The following is a 26,080-nucleotide window of genomic DNA, read 5'->3' as shown; positions in this document are numbered from 1 at the left end:
AGGGTGCACTGGGCTCCTTGCCTGCTACAGGCTGGCTCCGCTCCAGGGCCTCACTCAGCCCTCTCGTCTTCCCCCGTCCAGACTGCAGCCAGGAGCTGTGGTCCTGGGCCACGTGTCCTTGCAGAAGGGACGCGTTCAAATCGGTGTTTCCAGCTGGGTGGGTGCATGGTCTTTCGAGGAGACCTGCTGCCTCCTGGGAACAGCACAGTGCCCTGTGCCCAGGGCCCTCTGGGGGGCCTGGGGACTCTGCAGCCCTGGTGAAAGCGGGTGTGCACGTAGGCTGTGAGTGCTTCCCAGGAGTGGTCTCACTGGGGTGTGGGGCAGAAGATGTGAAGAACAGGTGGTTTCCCAGCAGGCTTGCTCTGAGCCAGGGAGCCAGCCTATTACTGAAACAGAAAACCAGAGCTGCACTCGGTCCCCGCGGAGAGGGACACGGCCCTCCCCTGCCACACGGTCCCCGGAACTGCCCCCTAAGCACCCAGAGCCTCCTCGTTATTGGAGTAGACACTGAGCCCCCACTGCAGGACAGCAACTGTCAGCCCACAGGATGTGGCGCTGGGAGCACCCCGGCTGCCCACCTTTTGGGGATGGGACATGAGGTCCCTGCACACCCCGGGCCTCCTGATGGGGGTCCGCAACCACGCAGGAAGGCGGACCCTCATCAGCTGTTGCTGCACAGAGAAGTTAGCAGAGGGTGCTAGCCAGGCATCAGGCGGCTGACTGGCAACCAGCTGCACAGGAGCCTCTTCGTCGGGGTCTGTCACAAGGGGCCAGGTTGCGGTCATTAGGACGGGAAGCCCTGGGGGCTTGGGACCTCGTATTCGGAGGGGTGCTGCGCAGCTGGGGTTCCCTAGGAGGGTGGTGGGAGAACAGCAGACTGGTGCTGCAAGCGTTCAAAATGAACTGCGGACCGGCCCCCGCCGTTGCCATGTTGGGGTGCCGCTGGACCTGGGTGAGACAGCACTGTGGCTTGTCAGGGGACCCCCAAGTATCCCGGCAGCTCTGTGGTCCCCTCTAATGTCATGTGAGGAGGACCTAACAGGGAGTGGCAGGCCCAGCAGAATGCAGCTAGCGGTGACCTAGCACCAGCGTCACAGAGCAGAGCAGAGATGAGTGATGAAGCTGAGGGGTGATTGTTTAATTGCTGGCCGGAGGGGGACGGAGGAAGGGGGACCCTCACAGGGCAGCAGCCGTGTGCTGGGCTGTCAGGTTCTGCGCTCACCCAAGCTCCAGTGGTCCAGGTCCCTTCCGACTTCCCCATGAGCCCTGACGTTCCAGGCAAGCCCAGAGCACCACCTTGCTCCCCAGAGAGCGCCGGCTCAGAGGGATCTTTCCTTCCCAGGGCTGCTGAGGGGTGGGGCGCAGAGGGCAGGGGCAGGGCAGCCTTGCCTCACTGATGGGCTGTCCCTGGCTGTCTCCACAGCTCATCAGCGATGGCAGTGTGGTCTGCGCGGAAGCGCTCTGGGACCACGTCACCATGGACGACCAGGAACTGGGCTTCAAGGCTGGGGACGTCGTGGAAGTAATGGACGCCACCAACAGGGAGTGGTGGTGGGGCCGTGTGGCCGATGGCGAGGGCTGGTTTCCAGCTGGCTTCGTGCGGGTATGGCCCCCAGGCCCACAGAGAGCTGGCTGGTTCTGCTCAGAAGCTGTTGTGGCATTGGACACCATGGACTGGACACTCGGGGCTGTGGGCTGGCAGGCAGGCCGGGTGGGGGTTGGGATGGCTGGCCAGGCAGCTGTGACAGCCCTCCTCCTCCTCCCACCACCCTCAGGGGGTCCCAGCAGCAGGAGAGGGCCGGGTCAGACAGGAGGTGTGGGGGTCCCTCCACGGGGAGCCTGCGTGTCTGCCCACCACCACCAACCCGGGTTTGCAGGTGTTCCCTAAAGCACCAGGGGGCACCCCGCCGGACCCACTGGGTGCAGGTTCACAGTGACCCTGGAGCTGACACCGGGGCGTGGAGCGAGGAGCGTGAAGTCCGTGGCCCACAGTTCACAGGGCCCCGCTTTGGGTCCCTCTGGTGCCTGAGGAACGAGTCCAGGGGCAGACTCCAGAAGGCCAGGCCGGGTGATAGGGAGCAGAGACCCCAGACCTGGAGTCCGGCTGGTTACCTCCCCAGCCCAGACTCCCGGAGCTGTGCCCCCCCCCCCCCCCCCCCCGCACCCCAGGCCTTTCTCAGTTAAGGTCTGAAAGCTGGCAACGTCGGTCATTGTCCACTTGTCCACTTCCCTCAGGTCCCCAGAGAGCCCAGTGTGACAGGCATGGCTCAGAAACTGTCCCCAGCCCTGTGCGGGGCACGGCAGGCAGGGCGCCCACAGAGAAGGCTGGTCCCAGACAGGCCAGTCGCGGCCAGGTTGCTGTGGCTGCGCTCCCAGCACTGTTCCGGGTGGCGCAAGGGGAGCCCAGGCTTGCGGGGTGCTGACCATCCGTCTCGCCTGCAGCTGCGGGTGAACCAGGACGAGCCCGCGGACGACGAGGCACTACGGCCCGGGGCCGGCGGAGTGGAGGACGGCGGGGCGGGCACGCAGAGCAGCAGCCGGGACCAGATGCGCACCAACGTCATCCGGGAGATCCTCAGCACTGAGCGCGACTACATCAAGCACCTGCGCGACATCTGCGAGGTGAGGCCGAGCGCACGGCGCGGGCACGGTGGGGCCGGAGGGGACCTGACCCCGACCCTGTCCCCAGGGCTACATCAGGCAGTGTCGCAAGCGCGCTGACATGTTCAGTGAGGAGCAGCTGCGCACCATCTTCGGCAACATCGAGGACATCTACCGGTGCCACACGGCCTTTGCGCAGGCGCTGGAGCAGAGGTTCAACAGGGAGCGCCCGCACCTGAGCGAGCTGGGCGCCTGCTTCCTGGAGCACGTGAGCGCGCCCCGCCCACCTGCCGCCCAGAGTCTCCCTCCTCTTTCCCCAGGAAGCTTCCAGATTCCACTCCCTCACCTGCCCAAAAGTCCTCACCCTTCAACACTGTGTATAAGTGTCGCTGGTTCTTCGGGGACAGACCACAGCCCAGAAGGCTCCTTGGAGCAGGGGCCTGCGATTGGCCCAGGCTTTCCTCCCGGCAGAGGGAGGGAGGCTGGCTGGCTGGCTGGCTGGCTGGCTGGCTGGCTGGCTGGCTGGCTGGCTGTTGAGTGCCTATGGGCTGTTTGTTCTTAGGGAGTTCTGGGGATTTTGCGTGTATAGTTTAGTGCTTCCTTCCAGGCCAACGCCAGCTGGCACATAGCTGAGGTCCCCTGGCCTGGTCCAGATTAGAGGGACACCTCCTACCTCGTCCAGTAAGGAAGCACAGGCTGTACCCCATCCTGTGATAGTGGTGGGTTGGATGCCGAGCCAGCCCACTGGGGACACCATGGGCTCCTTCCTGGCTATACCCTGTGGGGTGCTGGGAAGGCCCCACCACCTCCCTCCAGCGGCAGAATGGGGGCAGCCTGGTCTGGGCACCCGCAGGAGCATGTGGGGGTCCAAGTGCCTGAGTGCAGGTGGTTTCGGGGCACCGTCCCCGGGCAGTGGGCGCAGGCCCTCCACTGACCACACCTGGTGTGAGTGCCACAGCGGCTGTTGTCCTCCGTGGCCACCTAAGTCCAGGATGCCGCAGGTCACTCGCCATGTGGCTGGCCCGGCCTCTCTCTGGCCCCTGGTAGATGAAGGTTTAAAAAAAAAAAGAGGGAAAAGGAGGCCAAAACAGAGAGGGAGGAGCAGGACACTGGGCAGAGTGGGCCCTGGCACCCACTCAATCCCCTCGCCCTCTCCTTTGGGCCTTCTTCGTCACTACCACCGAGTCACTGAGTTTTGACTGTGTGTCTGTCCAAGTGTCTGCTGAGGGCCCTGCACAGGGTCAGCACACGCTGCTGTTTGCAAGTGTTTGGTGTCCCCGGGCAGGCGGGACTTAGCGAAGTTCGTGCTGATCCATGAGGGGGTGGGGAAAGGGTGCAGATGGTGCAGTGAGGCCCCCCACTCCCGCCCTGTGCCTACGGGCCCACGGGAGAGGCAGCCCCTGACCACCTGCTGTGCCCCCAGCAAGCACACTTCCAGATCTACTCCGACTACTGCAACAACCACCCCAGTGCTTGCCTGGAGCTCTCCCGGCTCACCAGACTCAGCAAGTACACCTACTTCTTTGAGGCCTGCCGGCTGCTGCAGAAGATGATCGACATTTCCCTGGACGGCTTCCTGCTGACGCCGGTGCAGAAGATCTGCCAGTACCCGCTGCAGCTGGCCGAGCTGCTCAAGTACACGCACCCCCAGCACCGGTAGGGGGCTGCCTGGGCAGGCAGGCGGGCAGCTGTGCGGGGAGCCCCTGCGGGCACTGGGTGACAGTCAGTGAGGCCGTCCCTGCTCTCACCAGCTGCTGCTGGCATGAGGGGGGAGCCTGTCCTGCCCTGTGTGGCCCTCAGGCTGACAGGTGCAGACAATGGCAGGCTGAGGGGCCCAGCCTTGGGGAAGCAGCTCCAAGTGGGGCCCCAGGAGGTGCTCGGCACTTCTCGGCACTGCAGCAAGTCTGTTCTGCTGCAGGGATTTCAAAGACGTGGAAGCTGCCTTAGATGCCATGAAGAAGGTGGCCCGGCTCATCAATGAGCGGAAACGGAGGCTTGAAAATATCGACAAGATCGCTCAGTGGCAGAGCTCGGTGGAGGATTGGGAGGTGAGGGCCAGGGGCTCCAGAAAGTGCTGTGGGCTGGGCCACTTGCTTTAAAACCTACTCACTTCTGAAGAACGCAGGAGGGGCTGTGCTCCAGGAGCTGGTGAATGAGAGCCAGGGGCAGGGAAGCCGATCGGACCCAGGGGGCACACCTGAGCGCTGCCTGGCCCTTGCTGCCACCGCCGCCCAGCGGGCTGGCCTGGTGGAGAGAGCGGGCACTGGCGCAGCCGCCGAAGTGAAGCGGGACACTGCTCCCTAAGTGTGGCCCGCCACCCCGACCAAGGAGCTGCTGTTCTGCTCTCAGTGGACAGGCCAGACCCCCAGGTTTGGGGACTCCCAACAGAAGGGTTCAGGCTGGCCAGAGCATCAGCAAAAATGGGTCACTGCCCATCGGAGCCCCACTCAATTTCTCTGACTTGCACAGTCCCCCCAGACCCGCCTATGCCACCTTCCACGGCAGCACAGAGGCCTGAACGGTGACATTCCTGTCCCTTCTCTACCTCCACCCACTAGCCATGAAATGGTATGAAAAGACAGCTTCCTGGGCCCCACCCTAGAAATAGAGTTGGAACCCCTGCGGGTTTTATTTTGGTTTCTGTTTTTCTGGAGGTTAGCTCTGAAGCCAGCCCTGGCTGAGAACCCCAACAAACTCACTCCCGGGGGACCCTGAAAGGGGCAGCACTTCCTCCAGAAGCTTGAAGTCTATGATGGGACTTCGGACACTGAAGTTAGGGGAGGACGGAGGTCTTCCAAAAGAGGCCCCCATAAGGCCAGCCTCGGTGTGGGGGTGGGGGGACCCTTCAGCCACGCCTGACTGCTCTGGAGGGCGGCACTGGCCAGCCCAGGGCCCAGGGAACCCCAGGGAGGCCTGTGTGCTCCAGCAGCCTCCTCGAAAGAGGAAGAGTGACAGGTGGAGCTGACGTGACCGTTCTAAGCGATACCCAGAAATAGCACGTCCTCAGCAGAAACGCGTTAGTGGGACGTTTCACATTCTGTCCCGTCCTGCATGCCCAGCGTCAGAGTGTCTCACTGACACCTCACTGGGGTCGGCCATGCTTCATGGCTCGTGCCGCAGGCTGCCGTGGGGCCCTGTTTTGCAGACCATGGACTCAAACCACCTTTTTACTCCTCATGGTCACTGTGGCCTGCTGCTCCCTCTCAGCTCCAGGGTGGGGGCACTGAGCTCTGGCTCTCCGCGGGTCCCCAGGGGGAAGACCTCCTGGTCCGGAGCTCTGAACTCATCCACTCGGGGGAGCTGACGCTTGTCACACAGCCACAAGCCAAGAGCCAGCAGAGGATGTTCTTTCTCTTCGACCACCAGCTCATCTACTGCAAGAAGGTACCGACCTGCTGTCCCCGCTGGGGAGCAGGGGCCTGAGGGCTGGAAGCAGCTGCCCAGAGAAAAGCCCCACATAGGGGTGTCCCTGTCCCTGGGGTCTTGAGTATGGCAGGCCCTTCCCTGGCTGCCCTGTGGGCCAGGGTGAGGGTGGCCCAGGCACTGTGGGGGGCCCTCCCAGCCTGACCAGGGCCCGTGCTGTTGACAACACCCCTCTCTCCTGGCTCCACCACCCTGAGCCCTGGGTGCTCCGCTCCAGCACTTCCCACCTCCTCTGTGCAGCTACTTATCCCTCTTTCCAAACTTGGCCCTCAGGCCCGGTTGGGGAGCCCAGGTCTCCCCGGGGCTCTTCTGTGCTGTGTGGGCTGGGCCCCGGCCCACACCTGTAGCCGCACTGCTTCCCCACGAACCTGCAGGCACCCTTGGAGGGCCCTGGGCCGGCTGGTAGGCTGATGAAGGTGGCAGGCGGCTCCTCCTCATGGCCCAGTGCACAGCTGGGGCTGCACCAGGCCCGCTCTGCCCTCGTGAGCTCATGGGGGGAGGCCCACCAGCTCTTCCAGTTCCAGCGAGGAGGGTGAGCAGGGCCTTGGAGACAGGAGGTCGGAGAGGCAGGCTGGCCAGCGGCTCCCGCTGTCTCTGTAGGACCTTCTCCGCCGGGACGTGCTGTACTACAAGGGCCGGGTGGACCTGGGAGGCCTGGACGTGGTGGACGTGGGGGACTGCAAGGACAGGGACCTACACGTGAGCGTCAAGCATGCCTTCCGGCTGCGCTGCGGCACCGAGGGCGAGAGCCTCCTGCTGTGTGCCAGGAAGCCAGAGCAGAAGCAACGCTGGCTCCAGGCCTTCGCCAGGGAGAGGGAGCAGGTGCGGCTGGACCAGGAGACAGGTGCGCACTGGCAACCCCACCCACCGAGGGCCTGGCCTCAACGTCGTGCTGGGTGGCGGGCACAGCCGGTGGCTAGGACAGCATGTCCTGCAGCCCCAGGGCCTCAGGGTTTGTGAGGCTGCAGAGTAACCCTTCATTTCAGCCCCAGGGCATGGGCCTGCTGGCCTTTTGGGGGGCTATTTCCACTGCACACATGCACACCCCAGGGCACTCGGGCAGGGACGTGGGGGAGCCCCGGGAGAATGCGGGTGGAGGCAGGACCGGCCTGCAAAGCCCACAGGAGCAGGGAGTCCCCACGGCATCCCCATCCTGTGCATGTGCCCCATGTCTCACACTCAGCAGTGGCTGGGCTGGCCCGTGGCCTCCACAGTGGAGAGAGAGAGGGCACCCAATACTGGCCGTGCCAGAGACCAGGTGAAAGACAGGGGGATGGGCAAGAAGGATGAGGCCCTGAGGGGCCCCAAGGGGTCCCGTGGCTGCCTGGAGCCAAGGCCAGTGGGCTGAGCAGGATGCTGGGTCCTGGAGCACCACGAAGCGGGCAGGGTGCACAGGGGCTGTGCCAGCCTGGAAGCCCAGGCCAGGAGGGCAGGGCAGCAGGCAGCTCATCAATCCATCCCTCCCACCCCCCAGGCTTCTCTATCACTGAGGGGCAGAGGAAGCAGGCCATGCTGAAGGCCAGCAAGCTGCAGGTGGCCGGGAAGCCCAAAGGTGAGCAGGCGCTGGTGCCGTGCTCCCACCCCACACAGCCTCGCCCTCCTTGTGACCCTACCTCATCCGAGCCCAGAGCAAAACCAGCTGGGCCCAGGGCCCACTGCCCCCACCAGTGTTTGCTCCCAGAGGGGCTGGTAAGGGGCCCAGGCGGTGGAATGTGTGTCAGTGTTGGCTGCCCCGCCTGCCCCTAGTGTCCAGCCCTGCAGCAGCCACCTCCCTCACACACAGCCCTGCTCCTCGAACTGAGGGTCTGGCCTCCAGGCAGCTCCATGCTCCCCCCAAACCCCAAGCTACTTGCTCCCCAGGAGCCTGTGTAACCCTGCTGTCTTCCTGCCTAGCCCTCGGCCGGCCCTACTATCTGACGCGCCAGAAGCCCCTGGCACTGCCCAGCCCGCCCCGGCAGCAGGCCTTGCTGTTGGTAGAGCCCAAGCGGAAGCCGTCCACCTTCTGGCACAGCATCAGCCGGCTGGCCCCCTTCCGCAAGTGAGCCCGCACCCCCAGCCGCACTGTCTGGACCTGCTCTGCCAGCTGCCCCCAGCCCTCCCCACCCCCAGGGCTCTGCCCAGTCTGCAAACCACCAGAGAGCAGGGCTAAGAGCGGGAGGGGCTCGTGCCTCCAGGACACGTCGGGCTCTGCCCCACGATGGACACAGAGGAGATGCCAGCTGGAGGGGCAGGAGCCCCGGCACAGGAACTGCCGGCCAGGCCAGGCCAGGCAGAGGTGCGTCAGAGGACGGCCCACTTGGGTCCTCTGCTCTGGACTCTTATCATGCCTCCTCCTCCTGGTCTCTCTGGGCAGGAGGAGCCCAGCAGCCTTCTGACACTGGGGAGGCGGGGGTGCGAACCAGGAATCTGGGTCTGACTAGGCCTGGCCTTGGAGCCCACCTGTCTGGTCCCCCAGTTCCTCTCACAGCTGCTGGCACCCCCACCCGTCAGCCGTGTGTCCATCGCCAGCAGCAAACACCCTCGGGAATGCCCCCCAGCAATTGTGTGCAGGCTCCAGAACCGGTTCTTCCTTTGTGGGGATGCTGCTTTTCCGATGACACAGAGACAGAACAGTGACATGGGAAGGTGGCCTTACCCCAGGGGAGCATGAGAAGCCATAAGGATGGAGCTCCTGGGCCCAGCACCAACCTGCCCGGCCCCAGCAGCAACACGCGGTCCCTCGCACGGCTCTGCCTCCTTCCGGCCCAAACCCACATTCAGTTTCATAAAGAAACTTACGGAGACGCCCCTGGCTGCAGCCCGCCTCTTCTGTTGGGGTCTGTGCCCTTCCCCCTCCTATCCATGTCCCTGCCCCAGGGGCACCCAGAGGTGGGGGGTGCACTCAGGGCTTTGGTGGGGCGCTGTACAGGTGGGGGCGGCCAGCTCCCCTGCCCCCCTGGCTGAGTCTGGGGTGGGTGTGGCTGCAGGTGGCATGCATGTCTGGGGAGGGCGGTCTGAACTCTGCGGGGAAGGTGTCTTCCCAGGAGGACCAGGGCCATGGGGCCGGGAGAGCCGGGGCAGCCATCCTCCTGCTCCCACTGGGGGTGCCGGTCTCAACACACCCTGGCACACAGCCAAGCTCAAGGGCGTGTGGCTGGGAGGCAGCCGAGCACAAGGGCTGCTGCCCAGAACCCCCAGATGTCCTTGCTCCTGAGCAGTGACGCCAGCGCCCAGGCAAGCACCCACCCCAACACACCCCACAGGGAAAGACGACGGGAACCGCGACGCAACACGAGTCAATCTTTATTGGAAACCGCAGTGTTAATACATAGCTCTCGTTACAGTAAACGTGCTTTTAACAGCTTTGCACTGAGCTCTCCCACTCATCGGGCTGCATACAAAACGGGACGGCGTGAGTGCACACACGCCAGAGCTGGCACTGGCTGCCGCCCACGCCCCACGCAGGGTGAGGGCGCACCAACGCTGGAAGACGGCACCGGCTTAAGCTTAAAAATGCACCCAGAGAACAGTCTAAAAAACAGTATTTAAAAATCACTTAAAAACTTTTTTAAATAAACCACTTCCCAGTCAGTCTGTCCTCCAGGGGGTTGTCAGAGCAGCCCTGTTAGGCCCTGGCCTGGGCCGCCCGTCGCCTCTGAAGCACATGCCCTGCAGGACACCCACCCACTGCTCCCTCGGGGCCCCACACTGCCATGTCCACCTCTGCTCTGCCGGTCCCTGGTGAGCTGACTTTAGTCCTGGGGGCTCCTGTAAAGGGACCGCACAGGCTTTCTGTTCTTCAAACGAAGAGGGTGGAGAAAGGCCAATCCTCTGGAACACGGAAGACCGACTCTGCGACTTTCTACCTGAAAGACCAGGCCCTCCTCTGGGGTGTGTTGTCCGCAGCCCGCTCAGTCAGGTGGGTTGCCCCTGCGGGAAGCTCGGGGATGGGGATGTGGAGCCTACGGGCACACGCACACACGAGACGTGACCAAGAGCCCACCACACTCTGCTCTGGAGACACCCCCTCCTCTGAAAGCACCAGAGAAGCAGCAGAAGTTGCCCCACCGCAGGCCCTGCCCCCAGTGGTGCCAGACAGGGTCCAGTCCCATGTGGGCAGTGCTCGGGCGGTGACAACCGGGCACCTGCTGCCTGGTTGGGGGGTGGCCTAACTGGTCAGGGTAACACTGTTTCCAAAGGGCAGCCCCCCCGCCCATGTACTGTGTCTTCAGGTGGCCGGTTCATGGGCCCCCGCCTGCCCACTGCTGACACTGAGCCCCCCAGCCAGAGCCTCACTTGACGCCAGCAGAGACACTTTCGGGAGGAGGCCACGAGCCAGCACAGAGCACCGTGACGCTGAGCACCCGCCACTGGAAGCGCACCCTTCGCCCGCAAGACTCTCGAATGAGGAATGTCACGTACGGAAAAAACCAAAAGACAAAGCTTCTTTCCACGTTCCACGATCGTGCTTGGGACACCCAGTCAGGCCCGTCTGTAGCAGGACTTCTGCTCCGAGTTCCAGTCACTGCAAGGAGCCAGAGATGCTGCCAGTCACCCCCAAGGCACAGGCCGTCCCCCCATCCCGACTGCACCTGCGGGCTGAGACCCGCCTTTCCTGTCCTGCCCGAGTGCGGTGTGTCCCAGGGCACAGAGGGCTCCTGCAGTCTGAGCCCAGCCTCACGTAAGGGGAAGGCCTGGAGCCACGTCCACCGAACTAATGGCCCGCGGCCGGCGCGCCCCCGCTTTGTTGTTTGGGGCTGTCAAGAGCATCTCTAAAAACCCATCTTGTCCTCTCTGCTGCACTAAACCGAAGAGGCCGAGTTCTTTGTCACTTGGTCAGCCAGGCCCCTGGAGCCCGCAGCACCTGCTGACAGACCACCCACCCCGCAGACAGATAGACGGATCACAACACAGGAGCTAGGAAGTGCACACGCATGTGCGCGCACACGCACACAGGTGAAGTGCTCATGAAGCAATCTAAAGTACTTATCAGTAAACACGCTATGTTAACAGACATCAGAGATAAGGAGTCTTGTCTTTACGATGATTCATGCAAAAACATCCCTAAACTTCTTATAAAGTAAAATGTGAAAAAACATTACAAAGAATACTTGCTATAAAAAATAAGTTTACCAAAGGCTCAGGGGCGAGGTGTCCCCACTCCCAATCTGGCTGAACGCCAGCCCAGAGCCTGAGCCCTGGCCCACTGGCAGAGACGCCAGAAAAGAAGGGTCCCCTCAGCCAGAGCACCCAGCGCCTGAAACAAAGATGGGGGCACCAGGGGCACCCCCACCTGCCTGACCCTCCCTCTGACGCTCTCTGGGAACACACACTCTCCCATCAATACAAGTTGAGCCCATTTAGGAAAACAAAACAAAACAAAAACGAACAAACGAACCCCCCCTTGGTTTCTTATGTACAACATTCATATGTTAACCACAAAATCCTTTCCCTAAGGAACTCCTGCAGGCAGGCAGAGGCGCCAGGCGCTGCCCGGCCCACACCCTCACCTGCTGGGTGCCGAGCACCCTCAGCAGCTGGGGAGTCAGCAGGAGGCCCGCAGATTGCAGGCCTCTCTCCCTGCGCCTCCCACGCCCGCCTCAGAGGGTCTCCGAGGGTGAGTCCCCGCCAGGGGTGCAGGCCCACATGGCAACGGCCCACTTCGTGACAGCAAGCGATCTGCATCACATCAAGGTCTGTTCTGCTTCCCGAGTGCTCACACATGAAGCTTTCTGCAGCACAAGCAGGTGAGGGCTCGGCCGTCTCCGTGGGGGGAGAGCAGCCACGCCCACAGGGGTTTTCGGGGAACTCAGACATCTCTCAGCAGCGAGGAGACAGGTGATCTTCTAAGCTAAATCAAGAAGAGACCGCCACCCCCTCCAAGCGCACTGGCTTCTTTCACCTGCATTCCACCCCAGGGAAGTTACGTGACCCCGCGCAGGCCTGCCCCTCGAAGACACACAGGCCCTGTCAGTGTCAGTGAGGGACTTGCAGCAGGAACGCGCACAGCAGCCCGGAGAATGCTGCTCGCTCCCGAGTGTCCTGGCCACACAAGTCAACCGTTCGTGGTCGTGTGCTAAGAATATTCACATCATACTGACCCCTCCGGCCTCAGTGGAAAGGCGGGGAGCCCCTGGACCTGGCTGCCACCCGCCCTCCATGCTCCGTCCCAGCGGCTGAGCCCAGGCAGCCAGTGGGAAAGACACAGGTGGCAAAGACTCCGACGTCCTGTTTCCAACCAGCAACCACACGCCCCCAAAGGGTGAAGCGTCACCTAGGAGATGCCAGATGCCCCATGAAGACATGCACTGTGACACTTCCAACCGTGAGCCTGCACACACACACCACGCGTCAGGGAGACGAGTGTAACCCAGCCCCCGGTCCTCTGGGCTTTGCACACGATGGTTCTGCACCAGTCACTGCAGGTAGTTTGAGCAAGCTTTGTGTGTTTTAAACATGCATTCGACTAGATATGATTTCAGAGTACATTAATGCCCCCTTTTATCGCTACACTTAGCTAAAAACGTCGCCAGGCAGCCCCAGCAGGATTTGCTTTAGGACCCGCCCACAGTTAGTTGGAGAGAGGGGCCGAGGCCCACAGGGCCGGCCTGGCCGCGCTCAGCTGAGTGTCTGTCGAGAGCAGCAGGAGAGTCCTGGTCGAGGCGCGAGGCCTGAAGCACCGGCTGTGGGGCACCCGAGACGCGGCGCCCGGCTCCATCCTGCACCTGGGGGTGGCGGGAGACGTGGTCACAGGGTGCCCTGCACACAGGACAGGAAGCGTGCCCACCCATAGCGGCTGAGACCCCTCGGAGCCGGGGAGGGAGCAGGCACGGGCACAAGTGTGCACAGCAGGGACTCCGTGGAGCCTTCTTCCTTCTGCTTGTGGAGCCCCAGCGTGGACACACGTTTAAACGCTGCACTGCCCTCGGGTCAAAAATTGGGGGGCACTTTTCTCACAAGAGCTTACAGGACAGCAGACTTGCCGTCCTCCACAGGGAAAAACACACTTCAATCAAGAGCCAGCTCAGGCCGGTCACTTACGTTTGCGGTGATCACCACTGTGGGGGAACGTAGCTGTAGGTGGGCGTTCCTGGACCCCGGTACGTGGGCACGGTGACTGGGTGGGGGGCGACAGGAGTCGGGGAGTGGGCCGTCAGCAGGGTACCTGGAAGGAAGAGCAGCGTCTCCGTGGTGGGCAGGGCCCCGCGCAGGCTGCAGGGGCCTCTGACAAGGAGGCCCGGGGAGGGGATGGGCCGTCCAGACGCCGCTGCGCAAGAGCGCAGGCGCGCACGCCCAGCAAGCGCGTGCACAGTGCACTTGTGGAAACCTCGGGTCAGCACGCTCAGTCGTTTTTCAGATGAAACGCTAAACAACAAAATAAATAATATTACTTGCAGCCTTGAGAGAGAAAGCAATTTGCCCCGGCTGGTGTGGCTCAGTGGACTGAGTGCCAGCCTGTGAACTGAAATGTTGCTGGTTCGATTCCCAGTCAGGGCACATGCCTGGGCTGCAGGCCAGGTCCCCAGCAGGGGGTGCGTGAGAGGCAACCACACACTGATGTTTCTCTCCCTCTTTCTCTTTCCCTTCCCCTGCCTAAAATAAATGAATAAAATCCAGAAAAAAGAAAAAAAAGTAATTTGCCACACGCTACAACACGTATGAACCTCGAGGGCATTACAGGCAGTGAAAAGGCCAGTCACAGAAAATCCAGCAGTCAGTGGGCGGGGACAGCGAGGGGACACCTGCTGCAGGGTGGGGCAGAAGAATGAGGTGTGTGAGGGGGCGGAGCTTCACTCAGGTCTGCAAGGGAAAGTTCCAGAGTGGCTCCTGAACAGTGTGAGTGCACACACAGGACTGACCTGTGCACACAGACACGGCCAACGCAATACCGAGTAACGGGAAGAGGGTGGAGGAAGAGCCCAAGTTGCTGAAGTGCGTGGGTGCACCGAGACAAGCGTGCTTTTCCCTGAGCCTGAAGGAAAGTGAGCAATCACCCGAGTCCACTGACAGACGAGCCTCACTGGGCACCCCCTCCCTCCGGGCCCCAGCCCACACCCACCCAGCGCACTGTCTTTCTGTGCCGCAGGCACCTCTGCCTCCCGAGGTCAGTGCGGGGAAAGCAACAAAATGAGAATGAACAGAAGCCCCTTTCTCTCTGGCAAGATTTTCTTCATTCACGGAACGTACAACAAACAGAGGGAAGAGTATTTCTTGAGACCCTCCCAGCCACGGGAACCCAAGTGCGTGGCGCACCCAGCCCTGCCCCAGACAGCTCCCTGCCCCAGGAGGGCTGTCATCTGCGGGGGTCTGCTCTCCCTGGGGAGTGACATCAGTGAACACGCTGGAGGGTTTCCACAGCTGGCTGTCCTCTCTGGGACACAAGGCCAGCTTTCCTATAGACCCACAACCTGCCTGCAAAGCAGCCTGTCCCACAGGCAGGCACCCCGGGGCCCGCCCCACAGAATGCAAGTCCCTTCTGCACAGGCTCTGAGCGCTGCCAGCAGGGACAAGCCCTGCCCCACTCCTGCCGCCCAGCGGTTCTCACGGCTTGCGCCCTTCAGTCAGGCCCTGTGACCCCCCCCACCCCCTCCCTACAGCATGGAGGAAGGGAAGGAAAGAAAGAGGGAAGAGGAGGTTCCTGCCCCAAAGAGTTGGTCCCTTCACACCCATCTAGACACAGGAAGCCAAGGCCCAGGGTCAGGGCAGCAATGAGCCAGCCCCTCTCTGCTCACTCCCACCAGACACCAGGCCACCAGGCCGACTCACCTGCTGACATGGCCATCGTGGTCCCGGCCACCATGCCCATGGCGACCCCACTGCCCCGTGGTGGAGGGACGGGAGCGGGGTACACGGTCGCTGGCATGCCGTTGGGCTGCACCACGGTGGTGTGGTGGATGACGTGCGGGGGCGCTGCGTACAGGGGCTGGGCGTAGAAGGCGCCCTGCTGTGGGAGGAGGAGGAGAGGCACCTGCAGCAGGGCTGTACCACGCGTCGGAGCCCAGGAACCGGCCCGCACCGCACCCCGTGGGGCACCCTGGCCTACCTGTGCGTAGGGGCTCTGCTGGGGGTAGGCACTCCGCACGGGGTACACCGCAGTCTGGTAGGGGGTGGGAGAGGAGGAGTACGGCGGCACCGCCCCGCTGGTGGGGGAACAGGACACTTTGTAAGGTGTGCCAGGGGCGTAGCCTGAAACAAAGAAGCCTGGTGATCTCACCACACACCTGCACACTCGCTGGACACAGGGAGGAGCCCTGCAGGCCATCCGTGCCACACCCTCCCCCCACCCCGGGTCTGACTCCAGCCGCACGCAGACTTCAGGTGCGAGAAGGTGTGTGCGGTGGGGGTCAGCTGGAGAGGAGGAGTAAGAGTGAGGGGAAAGCTGCACTGAAAGTGCTCTCAGAGAAACAGGAGAAAACCGCCTGTCCTGAGGAACACAACCCGGCACGAAAAGCATGCACCCATTCTGCAGCCTCACTTCCTGACATCTGCTTTACAGAAGTAAGGGTGGGCTTCCAGGCGAGACGGCAGGGCAGGGGGCTCGGCACCCGGAGCCCCTCAAACACATCCGAGTCACAGCTCACCTGCAGGACCACCACCTGGCGCCACCCGAGATCTAGCTGGATGTGCTGGTGCAGGCGGAAGCCAAGTCTGCGCCTCTACCGACCTGGCTCACACCGTTTGCCCTGCCCAACCTGCGGGCCCATCCAAAGTCCTTTCCGGTGGCTTCTCAAAACCAAAGGCCTGTCCCAGCTCAGGCTCCAGGCTTCCCTGCAACCTCTCACACAAGCAGCACCCCCGTCTCTCTCGCTAAGTGGCCCCAGGCCTCATGTGCTGGCACACAGCCGAGAGCAGCTATTGCGGCCAGGAAACCTCACGAAACAGTCACGTGTGAGCTGCAGGGGCATGCAGACGGACCCACTGACCGCCACTGGAAGACATACATGAAATCTTGCTGAACTTCAAAAAAAATGCAGCCCAGCCCAGGCAGTGGCTGATGTGGGCCTGCACCAGACCCCTCTTCAGAGGCCCCCAAACCAACACGCCCCGTGGCAGCTGCACAGCATCCCCCAGTGAGCTCCAAACTTGCTTCGTGGGGTCAGTCTCCCCACAGCACTGCCTGGAGGGCCACGGCAACAAGGCTCAGTTACAACAGGAGGGGCACGCAGCCTGCGCAAGGGGCACCCCGGAGCCCTGGCTCAGGTGATCAGAAAGACTGAGCCGCCAGGCCCCACAGGACAGTTGTGACCTAAGGCCACTGTGCCGACACCAGGAGACTCAGCCGGCCCACCTGATGCACGAACACACAGGCGGGGGGGCTGCCAGAATAAGGAGACAAAGGACCAGGTCCCCAGTGAAAGAGCAGGAGAGACACCCCCAGAAGAGCTAAAAGGTGGACACAAACACATAACCAGAGACACACAGACGGCGAACAAGCACGTGGAAAGTCTCCTGACGTCATTGGCCACGAGATAAGCTCAAGGTCAGACTGCGGGAAGCTCTGAGCAGCGGCAGCGTCCCAGCCAGCGGGGCCTGTCGGAGGGGAGGGCAGTTGCTGCCGACTGAGACAGACACCACCACCTCTCACTGCGTGGGGATGGCTCCGGCTGCACAGCATGACCACCGAACGTGTCGGCACGGGTGTAGAGGACAGGGACGTGACATAGTGCCACGCCTACACAGCCGAGCGTGCAGCTGCCGTAAGAGCACACCCACACACAGGCTTGTACACCAGCACGCGCTGCAGCTGCGCCTGTGACCACCGGGAGCTGCACACACCTCGGTGTCCACCACCTGGCACATGGAGGAGCAAACCGGATGAAGAGGAAGAATAAACTGCTGACACTCACGTCAACGTGCCTGCCGAAACAGCTGTGCTAGAAGAGGCCAGCTCCCTCACCCCCAAACAGTACATTCCACAGGGCTCGTTAACACCCAGTACTAGAAAATACCAACGATCTCTAGCGAGAGAGAACAGCCCCGTGACTCCCTGGAGCCAGACCAGAGAGGGGCCGTGGCCACGAGGGTGGCGCCCTGTGACCACGTGCACGGGGCTGCGGGCCATTCCCGCCTCCACAGGGCCGCTTACAGACAGGTATGGACAGATGCGAAGCAGCAGGCACCCCAGTGCAGGGAACAGAGAGGGGTGTGAGGGGCTTGGAGGAAACCCACCCAACAAACCAGTTCTGATCTCACTGCCGGTTTCTACAATGTAAACACCTTCTCATGCACAGAAAATGAGACTTTTAGAAACAAGAATAACAAAAAACAAAACAGCAGAATAAGACTTTGAAAACTATATAGAAAACTCACAAAGAAAATAAGACTTTCTTTTAAAACTATAACCAAAGTCCTAAAAAAACCCCTTAAAACTGGCACCTAAAAATGTGAGCAACTGGGAAATGCCACCTGCCCACCCGGCCAGACGACCTCTAGGCTCCAGCAGTCGCCCGGGTTTGTGAACCCAGGCCTGGCACAGCGACGTGCCTGCCACACCTGCACTCAGGTCGGGCCTGCGTGGAGCATGGGCATCAGGGCGGCAGCAGCTGAAGCTCCTCCTACTGCCCGTATCAGCAAGGCCAAGCTCATGAACCAGATGGCAGCCTCACGCCCCCACTCTGTAACCTCTCTTCTCAGACCCCCCTCCCCGCCCCCTCCCTGCGGCAGGATGCGCCTGCCCAGCGCACACGGTCTGCGTACCTGTCTGGAAGGCCGGGCTCGCCCCGGGGTACATGCTGGGGGAGTAGGCAGGAGCTGCTGCTGCGTAGCCCATGGGGAAACCAGCTGCAGAGAAACACAGAAGAGTGTGCGTCACCACAAGGGGGGGACGGGCCCCAGGGCCAGTCACCTCGCCTTCATCACCAGGACTCCGGGCTGACTGCGGGGTGTCTGCAGTGGCCACCTTTCCTCAGAACCGTGATGGGCCACAGCCCTGACAGTGATTTTCATCCCTATCAGTAAGGGCTTATAATTTGCTACAGCTGAAAATGCTGGGAAAAAACTGAGTTAGAATGCAAAAAAACCACCGCAAAACAAAAATGACCCCCCAACACCCAAGCATAAGCCCGAAAACTCCCATTCTCTGGAAGTTTGACTCTCGATACTCATCCTGCGACTCATCAGTCACAGGGTGCTGAGGAGCCTCTGCTGGGGCCACAGGTGCGCACCTCACGACCCTGCCAGCAGCCCGACCTTCCCCAGCAGGAACGAGGAACCCCAGAGAGCTGTGCTGCAGCCCCTGCTAACTCTGGGGAGTGCAAACGAAACCGCACCCAAGGCGGGGAGTGTCGCAGTCGGAACCAGCCCCCGCACGTGGTCAGGTGGTAGGCAGCATCAGGTAAGACACAACAAAGACCAAAGCCAGCCCCGTGGGTGGGTATGAAATGGTTCCCGGACCCCATTCAGGTCACCACGCCCACACCTCTGCTCCAGAGCGGCACCTGCGGTCCAGCTGGGAGGAGAAACTGGCTCCCTCGTGGGTCAAGGAACAGGGTGCTTCAGCCCCGTCTTCTTTGAGTGTCCGTCCCCCTCTGAAGGGACCAGACAGACGGGAGCCCCCCTCCAGCCCCAGCCTCGCAGGCCCCAGGCCTCACTTTCTGTCCCCAGGTGGGCTGTGTCAACCCATAAAGAGCAGATGCCCCAGACGGACACAGTGTCTGCCCACGGCCAAGTACAGTGGTTTTTATACCACCTTCCTCTTTACCTGCAGACTTGTCTCCTATGTCTTGCAAATTCAGTTATGTGTCATTTTCAGTGTTTTATTCAACTTCGTTTTTTTATTTTTTAACCAACAGGGTTTTCAAGTTGCCTGTCCCACTACATGAACCTGGGTAGGACAGCCTGTGTTTGACCACCTGAGGAGGTGGTGGGGGGTGAGTGGCTCAGACTTCCACCCGTCGCTGGGAAGGGGAACTGCGTCCAACCCCCAGCACAGGCCACCCGAGGAGAGAAGGCACCTGGCTCACCTGGACAGCAGGGATAGAGATGAACAGGCTGCCTGCCTGGGGCTGAGGGGAGGGCTGTGGACACAGAGACTGCAGCTGGACCAGCACTCAGCGAGTCCTGCCGAGCGTGGGAGGCAGGGAAACAGACCCGAGACCCCTGTCCCAAACCACCGCAGCCACCGGAGCTGTGGACCTCTCGGTTCTGCGAGCCAGCACATTCCCTTCTCCGCTAAGCCACCCTGGCCGGGGCATGTCAGCTCGGCGTTCTCAGTGGCGTGGGAATGTACCCCGCTCCCCTGGTTCAGTCGAGAACACAGACTGCACATCCTTACCTGGGTAACCGACTCCTTTAGCGTTTGCATAGGGAACCCCGGAGGAGCCAGGGCTGTACACAGGATTCATGACTCCCAGAACTGAAAAGGGAAAGACAGTCAGTGAGTCCAGTGCCCTGGCCTCGGGTTCCTCTCCAGCACCAGTCTCACATAAGCAGGTAGCAAGAGTCTCCCCTCTTCTCCCCCTAAACAAGGCTTCTCAGCTGTGGCCAACCAATCCCCACCAGGGGGCGAGAGCACAGCCCTGCCAGGCACCCACCAGGGCCCAGAGAGCTTTCCTCCACAGCTGTGCCAGCTGGGCAGAAGCTAAGAAAAGGAAGAAAAGCACCCTCACCCTGGCTGGGGGACTGCTGGGTTGGAGCGTCCCGTGCACCAAAAAGGCTGCAGATTTGATTCTGGGCCAGGGCACAGGCCTGGGTTGTAGGTTCAATCCCAGGTCTGGACTCGTGTGGGAGGCAACCAAGGGATGTCTCCCTCTCTCTCCCCACTTCCCCTCTCTTTCTAATGTAACAGAACCCTCTAAAAAAAGAAAGAAAACCGTCTGGGGTAAGTAAAGACACAAAAAGTAACTGTCTCTAGAGGGGTGGGTTTAGTGTTCCTTTTGCACTTTTCCGTGTTTCTTAAACAGCTTCTGTTAAATATATGTTTTCTAAAAGACAAGTTAGCTATAGCCCAGCAACTTTGTTAGCCTTCAACGTTCCTTTCTCCCTGAAAAGTTCAAGAACTTGCTCAGCTACAACCAGGGTTTCACCATCTCCCAGCAGAACCGGCAACCTAACATCCCAGCAGGCTCCTCCAGGCGAGCGCTATCCCCGAGGTATCTGCGAGTGTGAGCCTGATGAAGACCACTCAGGCCTCTCACCCAGTGAGTGAGTCGCCCTGGCCTGTGTGGCAGTGAGGGCTAAGGCATCCTCAAACCGAGCAGTAAACACAGCCCAGACGGGGCGCGGAGTGGGCGACAGGCAGTGCACCGGAACCCTGTACTTTTGGCTCGATTTTGCTGTGACCCTACAACCGCTCTGGAAGGTAAGGTCTATTTTAAAAAGAGAAACACATAAAATGCACAGGCACTCACTTGTCTCGCCCCCCCCCCACCAGAATGTAGCCCCCTGCAGGCAGGCACCTGGCACCAATCTGATGCAAATACCCCTGACTTTCTGAAAAACCACACACACCTCAAAACTCTACGTATCAAATTCCATTAAAAAGACAAACCACAAAACGCAGCTCACCTGACTCACGGCGAACACTCCCAACCCAGCAGTTCAGTACAGAAAAGTGTGCTCGGTCACACCCGTAGCCTTTGTCACAAGTTCTAACCCAGAGCAGAAATACACTGGGGACACCAGTGACTGGGACACCCACCACCTGAACGACCGTCTGTTTCTCACCCTTGCGAACCAGAGGCAGACGCCAAACTTGCCACGCCCTCGACCAGCAGAGCCAAGGGGAAGTCTAGGCCTGCGCTGTCCCGGACAGCGGCCAGCGCTGAAGGGAGCAGCTGAGCACCCAACAAGGAGGCCAGCGTAAGACCTGACCTGTTAGTTTTATTTAACTTCAGTTTAACTGGACTCACAGGTGGCTAGGGCCCACCGCACCGCGCAGGTCTAGGGAAGGGGTGAGAGGGAAACAAGGACAGGAGAGCGTGTAACAAGCCGGAGAGTCGACGGTGAATTTTTACCCCACAGCTTAATAAGCAAGCTGGCAACCGCCGACCCATCATCCCGCACTTTTAACCCGTTCTCGGCGCATCTTCAGCAGAGTCGTAGGACCCCTCACATGTTTCACCTGCTTTTCTGGTTCAACTATCATCTCTCTCAAGGAGTGACTTATTTCCCCAAACCCCATTTCTCTGTTCTGTGCTGGGCTCTAATTTTATTTCCTTAACTGAAGCCCAACCAAGCAAAACACGACGCAAAGGCCGCAGAGATAGTCAGAGGCAAGTCCCAGCCCCCGTCCCGGGTTTACCGTCTGGACAAGTGTGGTCTGACAGAACTTTCTGTGAGGACGGAAGTGTGTCCACTCTGCCAACACGCAGTGGCCACTGATGGCACTGGGCACGTCGATGTGGCTTCTAAGGTGCTACTTTTCCGTCTGTGTTTCAAGCGAGCAGTCACCTGTAGGTGACGGCTACTGTGTTGGACAGCAGAGGCCTGTGAGACAGCCCGTGAGTAGTGGTGAGACGGGGCAGAGCGCTGAGAGCCATGAACACAGTGCTCTGAGCCCTGACTGGTGTGGCTGGGTGTCCGGTCAGGGCACATGCTGGGGTGCGGTCCAGGTCCCTTGTTGGGGGCATGCAAGAGGCCACCAATCCATGTCTCTCGCACACGCTGATGTTTCCCTCCCTCCCTTCCCCTCTCTCTGACGACGAGTAAATAAATGAATGGATAAACAAAATCTTTACGAAATAGAGTTCTCAGGGTTGAGTGGAGGAGGGAGACTGGTCAGGGAAAACGTGACTTACAGAGGTATTTCCAAAAGCTCTAAAAGCAAGCAGGACCCAAAGCCCCGGAAGTGGGAAAGTACAAGGCACACTCACTGTAGGAACACCGGGGACAGGGCTGATGTGGAGCCCAGGCCGCGTGCAGGGAACCAGCAGGTGACTACGCAGACCCGGGTCAGGGTGGGAGCACCCCGTGGAAACCCCTGAATGTGGGGTGATAGGAGCCACCTCCTAGTAGGCAGGGAAGCACAGGAACGGCACAACCGGTGAGGACAAGTCACCAGGTGGCCTGGCGACGCCGTTCCCAGGTGGAAACTGCCCAGGGGGAGTGAAACAGACACCCCCACAGAAAGGTGTGCAGGAGTGTTGGTAAAGCAGCGCTTCTCTCGGCCCACAGCTGCAAACAGTGGAAAGGGCAGGCCCCACAGGCCTCTTTCCCCGGTGACCTGGCCCGTCGTCTGAACCAGTAAAAAAGCACCCTACATTTGCCACTAGAGCCCCACAGGACTGCATCTGAATGCTAAAAAGCTACCATTAATTCCAAACTAACCAGAGGTTACCTTTCCTGAAAACACTTTTCCTTCCCTAGAGGAAAAAAATAAATATTTCCTCATGATTAAAGAGTCCTAATGAGTATAAAACTACAGGTGAGGGAACATGGTAACAGGACTGAAGGAAGCCACGTCATAGTTCCCTCTCCAACGGGGCCAACGGGCCTGCCCCGGCCACGCAAGGCAAGGTCTGGGAACTGTGAGCGGCTCTCTGGGATTCACCGAGAATCCTCACAAATGCAGGAGGCCGGTAGGACAGCAGAGGTGGCAACTGCGGCAGGTGGAGCCATTGCCCAGCAGAGGGGCCCAACCCTCCCACTATTCCGATGGGCAGGGGGCAGGAAGAGGGGGAGCTCCCTGCAGGGCCTTCTAGCCACTGCTGCACAAACACCACCCCACAGGACTGCAGAAAGCGAGCTGCAACGGACAGCTGTCAAAGGGGCAAAGAACCTAAACCCAGCGCTGAGAGTGGGGTGATGGCCAGAGGGGACAGGGGTGGGGCTGGGTGGAGGTGGGCCAAGGGGGGGAAACGGGGACATCTGCAAGTGTCAACAATATAAACTAAAAGTAAATAAATAAGCCTCAGGGGACCTCTACCAGACCTTAGTTTCACACCACGACTAAACCTAGGTGGCAGAGGCAAACATGCATTGCAAGCCCGCCTGGCTTAGGACAAAAAAAATCTCCACAACGTGCATCACAGGAGCTTCATCGTCAGAAAATTTTTTTTTGATTTCTTCAATTCTTGGCTATCACTGCAAAAATAATCCCCTACATCCACACTGACCAAAGTTTTATAAAGGGCCCCTATTACAACCAAAAACTTTTAATCTAGTTTTTCATATACTATTTGGGAAAGTAACCTCAAATTACATACACAAGGATGACTAGAAAATTTTAGGAGTGGGAACTAGACAAACGTTTGCATTTAAAAAAAATTCTTGCTTGAAGGAATGAATGAGAATGGTAACTCCACCAGGGTTGTCATAAAGTATTTGATAAAAAATTTCTTGCATGCCAAAACTCCCAAGGATATTTTTATGTATGGCTTTAATTAAACATCAACTCATACAAACCATTAAGTGCGCACTTACAGACTGCGCACTTTTATCAAAGAAAAAAAGCTTCACCTGTGTTTAGCAAAGTTGACCCAGACTGGGCCACGAAACGCCCTTTCTTTAGAAAACATGAAAGCCTTTCACGCAGGAAGGCGAACACCAAGTTTCTGCCAGGCCAACGGAATCTTTACTCTGTGGGTAGGCAAAGGGAATCGTTTACACACAAGATTATTAAAATTTCAAAACCTAAACCTGAGTTACAGGAACCACAATCCGCTGCTTCCCCGTTTTTCATCCATTTTCCGGATCTGGGCATTCCGACCTCCTAGAGGCCCAGAGAGAACGCGCTCGTGCAGACTCCGCCTGGGCAGCCGCCGCACCTGCCCGTGTCCCAGGCCCCCGCCCCCCACCCCCGCCCGGCCCCGCGGTCCCTTCCCGGGCGCGCAGAACCCTAGGCTGCGGGCTCGACCTTGGTGCCGCCCCAGGCTGGCTGCACAAAGCGCCGCACTTCCGGCCGGGCAGCCGCGCCCCGCGCGGGCCCCGCCCGCACTCACCGCGCCGCGGCGGCGGCCTGGGCCTGGACGGCCAGCGCACGCCGGCCCGGGATGGCTTGGGCGCTGGAGCCGCACTAAGGGCGAGCACCACGGAGGCCTGCTCCGACGCGGGGGCTGAGCCGCTAAATCCCCGTCGCGAGCGTCGCCTGGCCCCGCCCGCCTCTCCGCAGCCCGCGCTCCCAGCCGAAGCTGCGCAGCCACGGGTCTCCGTCCTCACTTCCGGCCGGAGCGCGCCACGGCGGGGGCGCGCCGTCACTTCCCTCGGCGGCCCCTTCCGGGCGCGGGAGCGGTGTGCGCGCTCCCGTCGGCGTGGAGAGGCCCCGGATGTAGAGGCCGGTAGGAGCCGCGCGGATGGTGGCTCCCTGCGGGTGGCTGGTGGTCTGGCTGGTAACCCGAGAGGCTCTTGGCCGCGGGGATGTCTGTGTCCCTTGATCTTTTCGAACAGACGCTTCTTTGGACTGTTTCTTCTCAAGCTGGTGTCGCTGCGCCCACTGATGCGGTGTGGAAAGGACACATTAGAGCCCTGGACGCGGGGCGTGGCGGGCTGGGCACCGCTGCAGAGAGAAAGGTCGCAGGTTTGATCCCCGGCCAGGGCAGGGGCCTGGGGCGCAGTTGGTCCCCTATCGGGGGCTCTTACCAAAGGCAACCTATGGATGTTTCTCTCCCTTCCCCCTCTCTCTAAAAATAAATACAATCCTTTTTATTTTACTTGTTTATTTTAGATAGAGGGGATGGGAGGGAAAGGGGCAGAGAAAAATCAGTGTATGGTTGCCTCTCGCGCGCCCCCTACTGGGGGCCTGGCCTGCAACGCAGGCATTTGCCCTGACTGGGAATCAAACCAGTGTCCCTTTGGTTCCCAGGCCCGCACTCAATCCACTGAGCCACACCAGCCAGGGCTGAGCTGTTTAATAAATGGTACTGGGACAAAATAGACCCATCTGAAAAATTATAACAGTGGATCTATACCTTACACCATAGCAGAATAATATCCAAATCAAAAAAGATAAATGCTCAGCCAATCAATGTTTCTCTCTCACAAAGATGTTTCTCTCTCACCCCACCCCTCCCTCGCTTTCTAAAATCAATGAACATGCCTTTGGGTAAGGATTGTTTTGGTTTAAGCACACTGTCGGTTTCTACCTGAAACTGGTTCTTCATTTTGCAAACTATTCACTTCTGTAAAGTTTCTCCTTTTCTGCACCTCTTTGGGAATTATTTCACATATAATTTTACATATGTAATTATTCCTTATATATGTATATATGGGGCGGGGGAGAGGGAGAATAGGAGGGAGGGGGGAAAAGAATGAGAGAGAATCATCGTTGGGCTGCCTCTTGGTAAGTGCCCTGACTTTTCGCTTTGCCAGACGATGCCCAACTGAGGCAGGAGATAGTCAGGAGTGAGGAAACTCCAGAAGCTCTCCAGGACGAGGACAAGGGACATCGATACAGGACAGAGACCCTGTTCTAAGACTGGTTGTCCTCACTTTCTGGAAAAGCGCTGAATCCTGGTGAATCATGCAGCACCTGCGCAGATGATGCTACACGACCCCAACTTCATTATAACAGCGTTATAATAAATTAGCGTTATGGGAACCCTCTTCCCTGTGGGCAATCAAGGAAAATCAGGGGAGGACCACATGCACAGTATCTTAAAAGCAATACAACTACTTGTACATGCACAATAAAAGCCTGCCAAACTAGCCAGGAACTATCCGTCCTTTTAGAATAGAATCCCTCCGGCCCCTGAGGGTCAATCTCTGCTTGGATTTGACCTGCTCCCATGTTCTGTGGAGTGTGCTATTGCTTAATAAACCTGCACACGCGCTCTCTCTCAATTCATTGTTTGCGATAACCAAGAACCTGATTACTGGTGCCCACCTGCGATGAAGCTATTTTTCCCCTTCCCTGTAACGTACTCTTAGGGAGGAAGTCACTTGCACAGCCCACACGGGAGAAAGTTAGAGATTAAACACCTTCTCTAAATGGGGTCTGATTAATTAGAATTCGATAAGGAGCATGTATCTTCTTACCATTAATTTACTTAATCATTTATTACAGCAGAATGAACTTTAATATATTTAGTTTACACTCTAAATTATAATCTAATACTATGTAATTTATTTTGTTGCTCCAATTGCTCCAGATTTGGCCACGGGGAGCTTTCATGTTCCCGGCGCGGGCCTCCTCGCCTTTATT

At 59.6% G+C, this 26,080-nt stretch overlaps 2 protein-coding genes across 8 annotated transcripts in view; one reads left to right on the top strand and one right to left on the bottom strand.

Annotated features, from left to right (window-relative positions):
- Positions 1 to 9,172, top strand: part of ARHGEF4 (Rho guanine nucleotide exchange factor 4) — a 35,425-nt gene extending 26,253 nt beyond the window's left edge. For 3 of the 5 annotated variants that reach the window (XM_045200663.3, XM_024568229.4, XM_053916797.2), the window contains 9 exons: positions 1,424 to 1,603; positions 2,443 to 2,622; positions 2,690 to 2,869; positions 4,025 to 4,257; positions 4,520 to 4,649; positions 5,854 to 5,985; positions 6,625 to 6,868; positions 7,499 to 7,576; positions 7,918 to 9,172. In XM_045200663.3, coding sequence (XP_045056598.2) covers positions 1,424 to 1,603; positions 2,443 to 2,622; positions 2,690 to 2,869; positions 4,025 to 4,257; positions 4,520 to 4,649; positions 5,854 to 5,985; positions 6,625 to 6,868; positions 7,499 to 7,576; positions 7,918 to 8,066 — 1,506 coding nt within the window. In that variant the 3' untranslated portion in view covers positions 8,067 to 9,172. Of the gene's footprint in view, positions 1 to 1,423; positions 1,604 to 2,442; positions 2,623 to 2,689; positions 2,870 to 4,024; positions 4,258 to 4,519; positions 4,650 to 5,853; positions 5,986 to 6,624; positions 6,869 to 7,498; positions 7,577 to 7,917 lie in introns of those variants that run through there. The other 2 variants (XM_053916795.2, XR_008425953.2) reach the window with 2 other exon arrangements.
- A 118-nt stretch (positions 9,173 to 9,290) lies between these two features.
- FAM168B (family with sequence similarity 168 member B) lies at positions 9,291 to 24,120 on the bottom strand. Of its 3 annotated transcripts, none has more exons than XM_053916801.2 (7): positions 23,883 to 24,120; positions 19,277 to 19,357; positions 17,701 to 17,784; positions 15,047 to 15,189; positions 14,770 to 14,947; positions 13,045 to 13,168; positions 9,291 to 12,728 (listed from the first exon to the last, which is right to left on the bottom strand). In XM_053916801.2, the coding sequence occupies exons 2-6, from the start codon at positions 19,344 to 19,346 to the stop codon at positions 13,056 to 13,058; spliced, it is 588 nt and encodes a 195-aa protein (XP_053772776.1). In that variant the 5' UTR covers positions 19,347 to 19,357; positions 23,883 to 24,120; the 3' UTR covers positions 9,291 to 12,728; positions 13,045 to 13,055. The 3 variants fall into 3 exon arrangements, with proteins under 3 accessions (XP_053772776.1, XP_053772774.1, XP_024423986.3); XM_053916799.2 differs by lacking the exon at positions 23,883 to 24,120 and adding an exon at positions 23,581 to 23,719; XM_024568218.4 differs by lacking the exon at positions 23,883 to 24,120 and adding an exon at positions 23,581 to 23,719 and having other exon boundaries at positions 14,770 to 14,944.
- Between the last annotated feature and the right edge of the window lie 1,960 nt (positions 24,121 to 26,080).

The sequence above is a fragment of the Desmodus rotundus genome, chromosome 13, assembly GCF_022682495.2.
Source record: "Desmodus rotundus isolate HL8 chromosome 13, HLdesRot8A.1, whole genome shotgun sequence".
Lineage (NCBI taxonomy): Eukaryota > Metazoa > Chordata > Mammalia > Chiroptera > Phyllostomidae > Desmodus > Desmodus rotundus.
Note: the sequence above shows the minus strand (reverse complement) of the source record. Positions and strands in the feature narration are given on the sequence as shown.